Source organism: Tetrao urogallus, assembly GCF_951394365.1.
Source record: "Tetrao urogallus genome assembly, chromosome: 1".
NCBI lineage: Eukaryota > Metazoa > Chordata > Aves > Galliformes > Phasianidae > Tetrao > Tetrao urogallus.
The window spans coordinates 76,362,605-76,379,197 of record NC_136813.1 but is presented as its reverse complement, the minus strand read 5'-3'; the positions used below and the strand labels follow the sequence as shown (position 1 = coordinate 76,379,197).

Genomic DNA, 16,593 nt, shown 5'->3' with positions numbered 1-16,593 from the left:
TTGTGTATTATTTTAACTTGAATTCTGGACTTTGAACCTCTCATATATTCAACATCCTCTAATTTATCTGTGGCTACATGACTTTAGCGTCTATTTAATTGCTAGAAATGGTACCAAGTGGCACTAAATTGCAATTAAACTATTTTTAACATGCTGCAAGAACTCGAGTTTACAAAGCTATTCAAAAAGCAGTGCTTCATTCTGGACAGGTAAAATGCAAACGCAATACATAGGATGACCCATTTGTAAGAAAATCTAATACAAAAGCATAGCAGTGAATTTACGAAAGCAGAGACAGAAATCTTCCTAAACTCAAGTCACAGGCTGATGACAAAATTTTTGTATGTTATTCATAAAATTATTGTATGTAATTCATAAATCCATAGTAAGTTTGAATCAAAAGTGATTTATAGGCAAAGGACATGAGAGCTGATTAACAGTGTCCTGAAACCTTCAGTCTCACCTCCCAATAGCAAAATTTATTGAATCAAATCGATCTTTCGATGCTTAGGTAATGCAGACTTCTGCCTTCCCTTCACAGCTCTCTTTGCTCTTGAGAATCCTCTATAATAAAATACCATACCTGGATTCAAAAGGACAACATTCACTAAGTTTCTAAGACATTTTACACTAAAGCACAGTATGAACATTACATAAAAGTAGACCTCTAAAAGTGAGGTTTTGTAGTACAAGGAAAATAATGTCAAAAAGCTAGAATTTCTACAATAAATATCCTGTGGATATTTCTCTTTTAAATTGCGGGGACTTCAGACAGAGAGACGCATGAATCACTGGTTTGTCCAATGAGTGACGAGGCACAGACACATTAACAGTCACTGGTAGAATTGATCTCACAATTCATTACTTGGAACGTTATACCACACAATATTTTCTTGATTCCCCCTTTTTACATTGATTCAGAAATGCAAAAATGCCAGAATTTTTTGTAAGGTCTTTCGGTGCTAGGGCTAAATGAATGTGTACTTGCAAAAGTCAAAGCTTTTGTGGCAGCAGCCAAAAAAGCCCATGGCTAATGAGATAACCAATGATCCTAATTCCTGCACCTTTTCCTTTCCCACAGGAGCTTTCAAAAGACACCTAGGGAGTACTAGATGCACAGTGTGTCAGTCATCATGTATAGCTACAGCTCTGACTGGGTCCCTATATTTTTGGAGATACAACCACGACCCCACAACACACACAATTTGTATATTGACAAGAACATTCTAAGAACTTTTTACTGTAAAATATGTAGCCATCAACACTGAAGCTGTCAAATTTCTAGCTGCCACTCTTGATATGGTTACGTTGTGCAGGATCTACAAGGGCTGATAATATCAAAGGTGCCTCATCCAAGAAGAATATGCTAGACAAGACTGTGGCTGTCTGAAATGTGATAGCAAGCACAGATTTTCTCTTCAGGAATTCTTATTCTTTCTCTCATTGTCAATTTTTTCTTGAGATATTGGGGTACAGTGCAGCAAATGTTACATGCAAGGGATGTTTTGCACTAGTTCATGCCAAGTTGATAGCACAATACATGTAAACTTAGGCAATCCAAAAAGGTTTTTTTGTTGTTGCTGTTTGGTTAGTTAGGGTTTTTTTGTTTGTTTCTTTTTTCATTTTCAGGCCATATCAAGAAAATTATATCATATAGTGTTTCTACACAGAAACATCTTCCTTTTGGTCATTAAGCCATGGGACTCTAATGGAAAAACGGAAGCGGTAAAACTTCTGGACAATTTCAAATGTAAATAAGAGTATTCATATTCCCCCAGTGTCTTTACTACTATAGAACAAGGACTGTGTCATTGCTGCCTGAAGCAAATAAAGATAAAAAGTTCAACTAGACAAGTGCTGTTTATTAGAATAATTTATCCTGAAATCATTCTTCTCTGCATCTACTCTGAAACATGTAATTTTAGTACCTGCTTTATTGACAGTAAGTCTAAAGAAAGAAAGGAAAAGTTCAAAAACTGCATTTAGTCCTTAGTGGCAAAAGACTGTGATGCATCAGTTGTTACATCACAGTGTAGATTTCAACTGCATTCACTTAAGAAGGAGAAATAAACTTAATTATCACCCATTAAAGAATAGCATTGAATCCTTTATTTTTATTTCTACCCCACAGTGATTCCCAGATTCATCTCTTATTGACTTGAATGGATCAGTCAGAGAATCAGAAAGTCGCTGAGGCAGGAAGGTACCTATGGAGATCCTCTCCTGTTACTCAAAGCAGAGTCATCTAGAGCAGGTTACTGAGCCATCTCCAGTTGGGCTTTGACTATCTCCAAAACCAAAAACTCCACAAACTCCCTGGGCAACATTCTCCAATGTTCAACCATCCTCACAGTCTTTTTTATGTTCACACAGAAATTGCCTTCTTTTTTCCAATGCCTTTAATTCTTCCATGAGGCATCAGTGAGAAGAGCTCACTATGCATGTGTCCCAGAAACCTCATGGATTATTACGAGGCATCAGTCAGTCAAGCAAATTTCTGTTCCTCTTACAACACCTAGATCCTTATCATGAAAAGGAGTAAATTCACAGCTCTCTCCCAATAGTGAAACTTCAGATTGTCCCTCTGCCTGATCTCTCTTTCCCACTGCTCAGCCTTGCTGTGTGACAGAGAAAGATGCGAGGTACATTAATTCTCTAATAAATGAGAAAACTGCTTCAAGGAAGACAAACTCCTGGAATTTACTCTGTTAGCACTCAGGCATAATATTCTTCCAGTCAGAGAAACAGAAAACTCATTTTGACTTTCAAAAATATTAACTTTTTGGTGAAAAATCGATAAAATAGAAAATTGTACTCTTCTGGGACTATGAAGTTGCAAAGATTTTGATAAAATAGGAAATGAAAGCTCTGAGAAAACTCCTTGTGGCCTTCCACAATGGAGAAGCTCATAAGGAGGAGGGAGACTGACTTTATACATGGCCTGATAGTGGTAGGACAAGGGGGAATGGCTTTAAACTAAAAGGGGATATTTAGGTTAGACATTAGGAGGAAATGCTTTACTCAGAGGGCAGTAAGGCACTGTCACAGGTTGCCCAGAGAGGCTGTGGGTGTCTCATCCCTGGAAGCATTCAAGGCCAAGTTAGATGGGGCTCTGGGCAGCTTGATCTAATGCCTGATTTAGTGGTTAGCAATCCTGTCCACGCCAGAGGGACTGGAACTAGATTATATTTACGGTCTCTTCCAATCCAAGCCATTCTGTGATCCTAGGAGCACACAGGTATGCACAGAAGAAACAGTCTTATTAGAGAACATGAAAAAGACAGTCACCAAAATGATTTTTCTGCTCATCTTTAAAAGAGAATACACACAGTGCCAAATTTGCTCTTTTCAAGTGGTGAAACACCTGTACTCTTTATGAGGAGAAAATGTTATCTACTGATTAAATCACTATTAAGAACATGTTATATCCATTCCCAAGGCTTGGATATTTCCCTGCATTTGTACCCCTCAGGACTAAAATGATATTTCCAGAAAGCAGTCCTTTGTGTCTCTCTGCATCACAATACCAGGAACAGCTTGCTGTCTTGGCTGTAGTAATAGTTACAGTTGTGCAATAATAGGTTCTTCAATAGAAGGCAAGTTTCCATGGGAAAACGCGAGAAAGAGTATTTGTAAGTTGGCCCTTAAACATTCTGTTAAAATTCATGCCTAACACTTCCACTGTATCCATGAATTAAAGTAGAAAAGGAATAGTTCATTCTGGGATACAATGATGAAATTTTGTAAAATTTCCTCTAAATATAAGATGAAAGATATCTCAGGAAGAAAGAACATTATGTCTTCTTAATTCTATGATGGCTATGTTTTTTACACTCATTCTAAAGTCAGCATTCACAAGTGTTAGAAATACTGTGTACTGGGGTTAATCTGAAAACAAAAGGATATACTTCAGAAGTGAACAGAAAGCAGTTATTACTATATGAAGAATATGAGGGTTTTTTTCCTTCCATGGTGCAGTAACAGAGACAGATTGGCTGACTCACAGATCAGTGCTAAGCAACAGGCAATTCTTCACAGTACAGCAGAAACACCTTATAAAATAGCTTCTGTTCAGAAGCCACACTGCTGCAAAGAACCACTTTCCTTGCAGATATAACCATACAATTTCCCACTGTATGTGTCAGCAGAAGGCCCATAGGGACTGCAATCATGCAAGTGGGGCAGAGGAAGGGGGTAAAGACTCCTGCTGAATCAAATCCACCACTTCGAATACTCAGTTGTTCAGAAGCAATTGCATTGCTTGTCAAAGCATTTTGATAAAACTGTGCTCTGAAAGGGGCTCCCCCTTAGTTGAAGCAACATTCAGATGTTAACAAAGTCAGATTTCATGACGCATGCCAGTCAGTGTCCTTGATTCACTGCTTTCATAATCGTGGTCTTTCTGTTGTACAAAAAGAAGTATGGAGAGGAACCAGTTGAGAAGTCAAGACCTAGATCTCTCTTCTCATAGACGTGACACTCCCCACAATATTGCAGTAATAACTCATGCTGGGTCCCCTCCGTGCAAAGGCTAACAAATGCTTCTCTGCTACAACATGCCATGCTTAATCTCTTCTTTATCAAAGGGGAATAATTGAGGGACTAAATCACTTATTCTGCATTAGAAGAAATCTCTCAACTGTGCTATTGTGATTGTACCAACTACAGTTAATGCAGCTTACTGGTGCACTAACAATGCTAATACCTACAAAGGCATAAGTCCTCTATCAGGAAATAAAGCCAGGATGCAACACAAAATGATTAAATGAAATAGATAACAAAACAAACAAACAAACAAAAAAAAAACCAACACAGAACAGGGATGTGAAAGGAAATTAGGAAATGTCCTGAGCTGGAAGATTTATTGGTCTACAGATCTACATCTCTTGACAGTGCAAAATTACACTTTCAGAGCATTATATCATATGCAGTAGGGGATAAATCTATACTGGCAAAGTTGGACTAGATGACCTTTTCAGTAACAGCCTCACTTTTGAAGAATTTCCCAGCTTCATCATAGAAAGAGATTATAACAGGCCATTTTTTTCCTCATGGTCAGAAGTGAGAGAAGATAACAGAGCAAATTTAAGGTAGAACATTTTCTACAAGAGTCCATTTGTGCTTCATGACGACCCATGAACCAATCTCCACAATGCTTTGCTGCAACAGCGATTCTAGATTTTACTAAAGATTACAGGTCATATAGAAATAGATGCAAAATCTCCCATATCCAGTATCTTCAATTTTTATTTTAGCAAGCAGTTCCCCAAGAAGAGAAAACTCATAGCTTCAGCTGGTTCTTTTAAAGAAAAGCAATGCAGATATGCAAGTATTCTCTCATCAGTGACAGGAATAACATTCCTTGGGAAGAATGCAGGTAATATTCCATATATTTAAAATAATTTAGAAATCCCTCCTGATGATATAAACTATTTCACAAACTGTATGCACAAACTGTAGAAGCTGCATTGTACATCTACTCTCTTAAATCTTGAGTTCAAATGAGTGAAAATCTAGAACTGTCAGAACAAATGTAAGATTACTGAGACTCTTTTACAAGATTATTTCAATTAAACAGCAGTGTTACATCAGAAACGATGCCTTACATCTGGGCAAGTTGCTATTTAATTTACTACTGAAATCTCTGTTTTACCACTCACTTCCAATTTTTTTTTTTCACCATGAGCACAGCCAAGCAATGGAACAGACTGGCCACAAGTTCATGCAGTCTCTATTTTCGGAGGTTTTCGAGACCTGACTGGTCAAGGCCTTGAACAGCTTTGTCTGACCTCGGAGCTGATCTGCTTTAAGCTGAAGACTGGAGCAGAGATCTTCTGAAGCCCTCCCCTATGCACCTCATACCGTTTTTTTTTTTTTTTTCTTCTTTGTTTGTTTTTGTCATACTTATTTTTATCTTATGGCAAATTCACTAGGAATTAAGCCTTTCGCTTTCTGGCAGACTAATCATAATTTTGTTCCTTTTCCTCTCCTCTGTCCAACATTTTTTCTTAGAATTAAGGCAACTGCTCAGTCACTCACTCAGTTTACCACCTTCTACTGATGAGGACCAACAATTCCATATTTGATCATGGAGTTAAATATGAGAGCTGAAAGTAATGCATCTTATTTGATTATGCTGGCCCAAAAGGGAGAGGCAGATGCTGGTGATATGGCAGTAGAGGCTCCCACCAATATTTCTCTACATTCTGTAACCATGTGAAAGATGGCAGCAGAGGGGCAGTCAGACAAGACGACAGCTGACATGAAAGTGAAGATAAAGCAAAGGTATGTCACTGAATTCCTTCATGCAGAAAAAATGGCACCTGCTGACATTCATTGAGGCTTGCTGAATGTTTATGGTGACCAATCAGTGGATGTGAACACAGCAAGATAGAGGGTGGTGCATTTCAGCAACAGTGCCATCATAACAGCTGTGAAACAGTGGGTCACCTCTACTGGAACAGATTTTTATGTGTGCAGCATGCAGGCTCATATGGGCTTCTGTAATTAACAACATAATTACTATTCTTTCTTAAACATGGAATCGTTTTGCTTGGAAAAGATCATCAAGACTGCAAAATGAACCTGACCTACTGGGTCCCAGCACTAAGATATGTTCCTTATTGCCACATCCATATGTCTCTCCAGGGATGGCAACTCTACCACTTCCTTGGGCAGCCTGTTACAATAAGCATCCTCTAGGTGAAGAAATTCTTCTTAATATCCAATCTAAACCTTCTCTGGTTCATTTGAGGCTGTTTATTTGTGATCGATACCCTCCTAGCTACAACCTCCTTTCAAGTAGCTGTAGAGAGCCATGAAGTCTCTCCTCAACCTCCTTTTTTCCAGACTAAATGGCCCCAGATTCATGAAGGCACTAGATAAGAGTTCTCCATTCTGTTTCTTTATCTTGTCCTTTTTACCATTACTGATTTTTTAATTACAGTTCTTTCCAGTTGTCTCTTATTACAGAAGTTCTTCTATGGGCTATACTAGAGGAAGTTGACATGAGAAATGGACACGAGCTAGATGCTTATGATGCTACAGCAAAATTGAGTGTTCTGTATATGTGAATAATTTTACCAGCACCTTTGCCTCTGAAGTTTTTGAAAGAATTTCATGTTATTCTATAACTTCATAAGCCTACTCAACTCTGTTTCTACTGCAGAATGCTAAGCACCTTCTACTTTCACACACATGGATCTAGATACTGGTGCAGACTTATTTCCATGTTCCATGCCCATTGATGAGAAAATTAAGAAGGACTTGAAGCTGTAGGACAGGCCAAAGTGCTCTCATTCACCCTCATAAGGCTACAGAAAATGAAGTAAAATAGGACCAGCATTACAGAATAGAATGTCAATATAGTATCTACTCTGGTCACCTTCAAAGAGGGATATCCCATTGTTTGATTTTGACCAGAGTCAAGCTGTGCTGTCCTGGATCTTTACAAACATCTGAGTACTTGAAAAGAGATCAGACATGCCAGAAGTTCAGACTATTGACTTGTCCTGCTGAGCTGCCTGCCTGGGAATCTACTTGGAGCACAACTTCACAGAGTACTTTTGTGCAGTCTAGACACAGTGACAAATATTTCAATTTTTCAACTTCTCTTCGCTCATGAATTTTAACAGTACATATACTATTTCCAGTTGAAGTTTCTGTTTTCATGCCTTTATACTGGAAACAAATGGATATAAAATTGTACTTAGACTGCAAAGAAGCTAATTTCTAACAGAAGCAGGGCTTTATAATTCTTTCTGTGGTAGTAGGTAGTCTGATTTTTTTCACAATTATGAACTATTTAAAAAACTCTTTATGAACATCATGTAATCTCTGGACAGTGGAATTTTTTAGCTGAAAATATACAACTGACAGTGCTCATGAATTTTAACTCAGCAAGCATCATTTTTTTAATCAATTATTTCTTATGAGTTTATTTTAAAGAAGGAGTTTAAGGCTTCCTTTAATGACAGTAGATGCATGCTCAACCATAGCCATTCTGCAAGTTCAGTACTGTATTAATAAAATATTTAAATGGAAGTGAAAAAATCATGGAGAAGAAGCAACGTTATTTTGAATACCAACAACAACAAAAAAGGATATATTTATGGAAAATATTTTTCACTATGCACTTAAGTTAAACTGGACTTTGATACTAACGGCTGGACTACTTCTACAGTAATCAACAGCCTGATTATACATAATGTGAAATTAGGGAGAAAAAAAAGAGAACCTTCATTTTTAAAGACTGCTGTAGTTGGACTACATACAATTTAAAGGAGAAAGTGTACCAACTCCATCTGTCATAATGGTGTAATGGCATTCTAGATTTCAGACACCTACTTAAAATCTGTGCAATTGAATTTTCAATTTTTTCTTTGAAGTACTTTTTTTTTTTTTCCAAGTATCTAATCCAAACATTTTTTCCAAATATCTAAACCAAATATTTATCAATCTTTAAATGCTGCAGTGCTTACAATTATAACAAGCTGCTAGTTTCTTTCTTTTGTGGCTTTTATTTTTCTTGTAGACTGCCTTCCATTACATAGCGTTTATTAGACGCCATTTCTATTCAGAAGATTTCTGCAACAAATTGATGGGTAGCTTGTGCATACATTTATTAGAGAACTCATATGCATACGTTCTGCACTCTTTATACTACAATTAAAAGGTTTCATAAATACATGCCTATTGAATTCAAGATTTTTTATAAAAGATGTATGCACTTTACATTCAAGTTTCCTTCCTTTCAGGCTTTTTGCAGAGAAGAATAAGAAAAGTAAGTGAAAAACAACAGCTTAGACAAAGTAGCTTTTAAAGTTTTCAAAACGAGGAACTTTGGATAAATTGTCCTCTATACTGATAGCATTCAAATATGCACATTTTGAATTGAATTTATAAAAACCATTTTGCTGTATTTTTTGCTGGGTGGGAAGCATGAAGTATCTGGAAATATGTATCACCCAAGTAGAAAAAAACCTTATTTTTCTTAAAAGTTACTGCCTCAATTTCCAATTTATCTCATTATCAGCTAAAAATTGATATTTGCAACAGACTCATAAACAAATGTTCTTCATTTACAGTAGGTTCAGTCAGATGACTGCAACCAATTGAATTCTGCTTGTTCAGGCAGATGCAGACCCACTGGATCTGCTGAGCAAACACACTGGATTGAACTGGTACAGACACACGAGTACCTCATGACAAGTCGCAAGAAGACTGAAATTACAACCCTCACTAAATCCCTCAAAATCATCGCCGCAGTGTCCCCCCAGGGAAAGTAGAAGGGAGAGCGCATGGCCTTCTGTAGGTGCCCATCACAACAACTACTGAAATTATTGATTAGATTTAAGAGCCATTGACATGTGTGCTGATCATGTGAGGAGTTACACATTGCTAAAGGAGAGGAAAGTAGGTTTGTTAAATGTGCACATACTTAGTTGAATTTGAAGGGGAAAAAAAGGTGACTTTCATTTTATTTCTCCTTTATTTAAAGCAAAACTGAGACATTAAACACGCGTACATGACCCTAAAAAATACCTTCAGCAAAATGAAACAAATCCTTAATCTCTTTCCTGCATCTGATCCTGAACCACTTGTTACTGATGTGCGATCCTCAGAGAGTAACTCTTGCTAATACTAACTTTACTTTCAAGTACAATTCAAGTCACCAAGAAATTAATACCTAGCTTAAACAATTTTAAATAAACTGGTTATCAGCAAAGCAAGAAGATAAAAACCTCTTTTTGGTTCTTTTTCCTGTGACAAGCAATTCTTTAAATATTGCTGATACCTACGTTAATAAATGAGCATACATCAGAAAAGGTAAAGGGATAGGAGGCAGGAATGGTGAGGGAAAAAGGGCAGTAATATAAGTTTGCTGGTGTACATTTGAAAACAGTTTGTAAGCAAGGCTGTTTTTTCTTGTATAATCCTTTGCTACATGCAATTTTCTCTTTCTATAGCAGCATTATTCCCAGATTAACAGGAAAGCGTATGGATCTGGATAAGGGCTTTATTATTAACTTGACGCAGAACTCCTTCTGACTCATGACATAATCCCCCTACTAAATAACCACATTATTTTCCTGTAACAAAAACAAAGCACAATGTACCAAGGAAATTCCTATACAGAATAATATAATGAACTTAAAATAGTATAATCATGTGTCAGAGCTTTCATCTCTTATGCCCCAAAGGTCCAAGACAATTTTAACTGCACTATTTTGTATCTACAGTAATAGATCAGTCTGAACACCTGTTTGCACACTAGATTAGCAGCAGCTCAAAGTTTGCCTTGGCTTAATAAAAATATTAATGCTCCATGTTAGTATTTCTTCAGCAGTTTTGAAAAAGAAAATAGAATGCAGAAACAACTTGCCTAGAAATCAGTGTATGCTAGAAGTGTTGCCTGCAATGGAAAAACAAAACAAAACAAAGCGGAACAGAGACTATCTATATGAGAATTTAAAATTTCTGCAAGCAGATACAAGAGGTGATTATTTCACAGATATAACACGTTTGGTTTTTTTTTGTTTTTTTTTTTTTTGCTTTTTTGTTTTGTTTTTGCTTTTATACTGTTTATATCGGTTACATTCTGTGGATACAGATAGAAGCAGTTCATTTTTTAAGGCCATTACTGAAATGCTCCTTTGACTACAATGTTTTTGATCATCACAGCAGGTCTATGTCATAAGAATTCCTAAAAGCAGTAATTTAATGGAAATTTAGTATACTGATGGTCGAGAAAATGTTAGACTACTATACTGTTGTGATTGCTTCAGAATACAGGAAACCCACTTTGAATCAGCTGGCATCCTTCAAATGACAATTTTCAGCTAATAAACAACCACCACGCACTAAAGAATCACCATGGTAATTTTTTCCAAGCCCTTCACTTTGTCTACAGGACAAAAAACAATAACAATTTGGTTATGGGTAGCTTTTTGATCATAGATTTTTCTTTTCAGAATCATGCATAAGCACAGTAGAAGCAAGGAGTTAAAGTCAGTGTAACTGTAAAACCTGATTTTCCTGTGCAAAACAATCATAGTTAAAAACAAGAAAAAAAAGAAATATTAACCTGCATATTAACCTGCATACCTAAATGGCTACACAACTCAAAAGGAAGGAGACCTGGAATCCTTAGGGGAAATAGTCATTAGCTGAATAATCCAAAATTATTTAACATTTGTACCAAGGGCCTCCAAAATAATGAAATTATTATTATTGAATAAAGATAACACAGAACTGAAACTCAGAGAATGACATGGATGAGACCCAAACTCTAAATGAGCTGCAAGGTTTCCATTCCATTTTCTGAATGAAAAAAAAAAAAAAAAGAAAAAAAGAAAAAAAGAGAAAAGATAGAAAGAGTTACTGTGTGTTTTTAATTTTACACAGAAATTGCATCATTTCAAATAAATGTTTCAGAAGTTTCATTCCACAGCAGATCGCAGTCTTCTATTAGCTTCAATATTCCATAATGCAGAGTGGGGAATCACAAGGACCCACCTGAACATCCAGAGACCTTACTCTCTGGCACTTCATATTTGGGGCTGTTTCAGAGTCACAGATTATTCAAAAAGAACACCCAAGAAGTTCTATGTCTCAACATGGCCAAGCATACAAGAACAAGGAATACCAGATATAACTCATTGGACTGGGAATACCAATCTTGCAAATAAGTGATTTGAAAAAGTGACACAATAAAAAAAAACAAAAAAAACAAAAACAACAACCAAAACCAGGCAGTAAAGTTTTCCATGCCGAGACTATGGCTAAAATCAGTAAACACCTTTTAATATTTAAACAGAGAAGTAGTGAATGGGAATAGAAAAGTCACTTTCCTTTCCTGTAGCTCAGTCCTGGATTTTTATGTCCTGTTCTTGCATACAGAGTTGAGGATGAACATTTAGTGTACTTTGAGATGAAAAATGAGGAGTTGAAAGAATCATGAGAATGACAAAAGGATGTGTGAAAACACCCTCTCTAATAACAAACCCTGGATGGACATTTATTCCTTTCAAGCAAAATTAGGATACAAAGGGATTTGATTATAACCTGACAGTTTCTAACTGGGAGATAAAACTTGGTAACAAAAGACCTTTAAACCTAGAGGACAAAGGTACAATGATATCTAATGTTGGAAGCAGAACGTGAACACAGGCTAATAGATGAAATCTTTTAACATAAAGAACAACCAGGGATTGGTGAAGTATTTTTTTAATTTCTGGATCTGAGGAGATATGTTCATCTACAGATACCTGGCAGGAAAGACCACTGGCTTGTGGTTTGCACCCCAGGGAGTCACAGTACTCTCTCTTTACCTGAAATTCTAGTATGATGAAAACATCTGTTTCTTAAAAACAAAACAAACAAAAAATCCAAACCAAAGCAAATGAAAAAAACAACAGTACATTTGACTACTATTAGTACAGTTTCTGGAGTTATCGCCATTCCTCTTGCACTGAACTCGTGCTCATCCAGAGACTCCTATTTCCAGATAATGCAAAATCTTTATGAAAACTAGGTAACTGATATTAGCAAATCCTTGTACGCTTCCTTATTTCAGACCACAGTGTAAATATGTTCTTCTACGTGGCAAAGAAACACAGACCTTTCTGCAACCTAGATTAGGATTTTCTAAGCCCATATGCATAGGTGGCACCACCATAAACAGGGAACTGTATTGCATTGCATGGTGGCAGCCAGGATGCTTCCTGTGATAGGGCACTATAAGGTTGTGAATGCTTTGTGAAGGGCTCCTTCCATTTGTCCTGTGAACAAGTCAGTGTCCCAAGCTTCCTATTACTGTTCCTACTACTTCACACATTCCGCTCCAAAACCAGTGAGCAGATCAATGCTGATTTGCATTCTAAAGAACAAATAACCTTTATTTATGTTTATAAGTAAATGAATTCCCACTAAACTTGCAAAAAGAAGCTTTAATAGCAAAGAAGCAAAAATAGAAAAGAAGCAAAAAGAAGATTTAATAGCATTACGAAGATACACATTTGTGGTAATGATCCACAAAAAGGATTATCAGATGGTGGTGGAAATTGTGGTGTTAACAGTTAAGGTGCATTTTGCAGATGAGTGTCCAAACTGCATGAAGAATGCTGGTAGTCAGTCGTGGTTGCTATTCCCCACTAACCTTCACACAAGAATTTTGAAGAGTTTTCCAGTATCTGTGTATATTGCTTATTCATACAGATTTTGGAAACAGATAATAGAGGCAGCCAAGGGAAAATGAAGATGACATTAAAAAAAGTTTCATTGTATACAAGAAATTCAATATTTACTAACAAAGAAATGCCACTGAGAGATAAATATTCTCTCAAAACATGAAGAGTATTTCTAATTTACCATACTGTTCTTTACAGAATAGAACGCCTCTGTTACACAAATAACTTTTCAATTTTCTTCTGTAAATATTTGATTTCAAGGTCTCACGGACTGATTAGGTTTTTTTATAGAAAAGACTGTATACATTGCAAAGAGGACAGACAGTGACTTAAAAACTCCTCTGCCTCTTGCATTATGCACCTATACATCAGTTTGCCTTTGCAAATTGACATCTCTACACAATCAGATTTCCAACTTGCTATAAGTGTAAAATGGTTGAAAATAACACAAGAAAAAAGCTTAACATCGTGCCTTAATTATTAAAAAAAAAGGAAAAAGAAAAAAGAAAAAAGAAAGAAAAGCAACAACCTTTTCACATCTGGGGACCTGAGTCAACTGAAGTACAGTGTAATAATTAATGACATAATGACATAATTTCTGAAATTTATCACTCACCTATACATGTAGTGCAAAAAGCAGTTTTGGAACCCAGTGGGCCCACCATTCAAAAAGCTTAAAGGAATTTAAAAACTCTATTATTTTAAATTAATCCACGCCAACTATTACACAACAATTTGTAGCAGTGTTTTATAGTGCTTCTAAGACAAGAGTTACCTGGATCTTACATGTTCAATGGAAATCTAGCTGTTAGTTTTTCAAAGCAAAGTTCTTGGTAAGCCCCCCACAGTGCTGCTACCCTTAAACACTGGCAATCTAAATCACATTCTCTGTGCTAGTTAATGAAGGTAACTACAATTATTTCTATTGCTTTGCTGTACAACTGTGTGTGTATTACTCTATGATGACAGGTCTAAAACGTAAATGATTTTATGAGGTTGAACATCATATCTAAAATATGTTGTGACTGTCAACCTACATTTTCTAGACACATTTGAAAACTAGGAAGTTACTGGAATTCTCATTTTACATTCCCTTCAGAAGACTCTTTTCTTTCCAATTGACTTTCAAGTTACTGAAATCTATTATTCTATCTGTATTAAAAACAGCTACGCATACAACATGTAATCAGTATGCAACGGGGCATTCCCCACCTCAAAGGAAAAACAAATACCTCCACAACAAGTTTTCTTGCCATTAACATTTCCTGCCTTTCCAATAGCTATAGTAAAGGAGTTATCTAATGTGACTTGGCATACTGTGTTGAAATACATTCAGTCAAACTGCTTCTTTCCTTTCCATCAGTAGCAAAATAAGTCAAGACAGAGATACCAGACTACATTTCAAACATAAGATCTTCTAGTTACAGTGTTATAGGTGTCTGTTCCGCATTTGTAACAGGAAGATTCTAAATAGCATGCTTTAAACAAATTATTATCAGAAGGTCAGGAAACAAGGCCAGAACTGCAAGATTACCAGTCAAAAAAAGTCTTCAACACCTCTACAAAAACATGACAGTCTCTCATAGCAAGCATAGAGCAAAAGGTTCCTTTAAAATTATTTTTACTCACATGGTACAAAGTGGTCTCTGGTCCAGGTGTGCCAATGACATCTTGTCTCAATGAATCCATTTGTAAACTAGGTAACAACGAGTAATGACTAGGACTATTACCCTTGTCTCCTTTCTTTTTTGACTTTTTTCCGGTATCCTTTTTGCTATTCCTTTGAAACATGTAGTCTTCTTGGCCTATTTTCTCATTACTCATATAGCGTAGCAATGAATTTTCTGTTGAAAGAGTAATGCAAAGGATAATTATGATTTTTTTTAGGTATATATAATATTCTTAAGAAGAATATTTATCTGCTGTCAATTTTAAGACTTCAAGACTTCTTCATTAGCAAAACTTATTTGTTTCTTTAGTGGATATAGCAAGAAGATATTGAATCTCGATCTGAAGGGGAAATTCATTATTTTTTCAGATTTCTAGTTTTGCTGACAATGAAAAGAAAACTTACATGAAGATTCACATAAGCAAATGCTGATGTTGTCTTGAAGGTTTCAAAAAATCAGCAGTGGCACACTTATATCTATAATCTTCTTTTAAAAAACAGATCCTAGATTAATACTATTGACTGTGGGCTCATACATTTACAAGTAACCTGCTTTGAATGTTCAGCCCAAGCTTGTTCACTGTATCATCCATACTTTCCTTTGAAATTATCCCCGTAGCTACCAGCTTTTATTTGAGGGATCTCCCAAGGTAGAACCAATGGTTACGAATTTAGGAAAACTCAGACATGTCTTTACATGTCTGTCTCTACACCTGGTGTAGGGAACCTGCTTTGGCAGGGGGGTTGGACTTGATGATCTCTGGAGGTCCCTTCCAACGCCTACAATTCTGTCATTCTGTGATTCTTTCATGAGTGCGTCTGATCTTTCCTTATATTCATTTATACATTTGGTATTCATACCTCCTGTGGCATTGCTTGAAGCATGATAGAACCCATAATGCCTTGTACAAGACATGACCAGATCACTTACCTCTCCTACTATCTCGTTTGATTTTACTGGGATCTTCATAATCCCCGACCCAGTTATATTCTACTGGCATAGAAATAGGCCTTAGTTTCCCTAGAAACAGAGGAGAAAAAAATAGATCATGCATCAAAAGGCAATATTTAAGTAACATTCTTGAAAGAAAAAAAGAAATTAAGTGTTAAGCCGCTATTCTACGGCATTGCTTATGAAAGAGGATCCAGCATAGCCTCTGAACCAGAGATTAAGTTCCGTTTTCTTTAACAGGCAAGAAGCAGTTAAAAGTATTTAATGGATTTCTTTTTTTTAACTTCAGAAAATAAATCCAGTGCCCTACAAAATCCTCACCAAACTGATGCCTGCGACTGAGAAACACACTGAAACTACGTAGTTTGCTTTTCATTAACAATATCTGTTTGTTATTCTGAAAGCCCCTGGCATGCACATATAGAAAACTGTTTTAAAGCATATACAGAATGAATTGTTGGTACGAGAATCACATTCACATCACTACGATACCTTTACAAATAGCATTTTTGTTGGGATGTTTAAAAGATGTCAACTATGATTTCTGCTTAAGATTTCCACAAATACAGCTGGAAATTCAGTGAAAGTATGCAATGCAACTTAGTGGGATTACTTAAAGTGAGCTATGGTTTTTAGCAAGTTAGGTAGCATGCAGAAGCAAAAAAATACCATGTAAAGTGGTATGGCAAATGGCACAATGTCCATCTCACGTACTGATTTTTTTTTCAGAAACAAGATCAGTCTTTGCTCTTATCTACTGCTAACAGAAAATAAAGGGAAAA

The 16,593-nt window shown here is 36.3% G+C and overlaps 1 protein-coding gene across 4 annotated transcripts in view; it reads right to left on the bottom strand.

Moving 5' to 3' along the window:
- Window positions 1-16,593, bottom strand: part of CNKSR2 (connector enhancer of kinase suppressor of Ras 2) — a gene marked incomplete at both ends in the record, with an annotated part of 204,118 nt that overhangs the window by 61,151 nt on the left and 126,374 nt on the right. For 2 of the 4 annotated variants that reach the window (XM_079536249.1, XM_079536251.1), the window contains 2 exons: window positions 14,820-15,034; window positions 15,791-15,880. In XM_079536249.1, coding sequence (XP_079392375.1) covers window positions 14,820-15,034; window positions 15,791-15,880 — 305 coding nt within the window. The remainder of the gene's footprint in view (window positions 1-14,819; window positions 15,035-15,790; window positions 15,881-16,593) is intronic. The other 2 variants (XM_079536250.1, XM_079536252.1) reach the window with 1 other exon arrangement.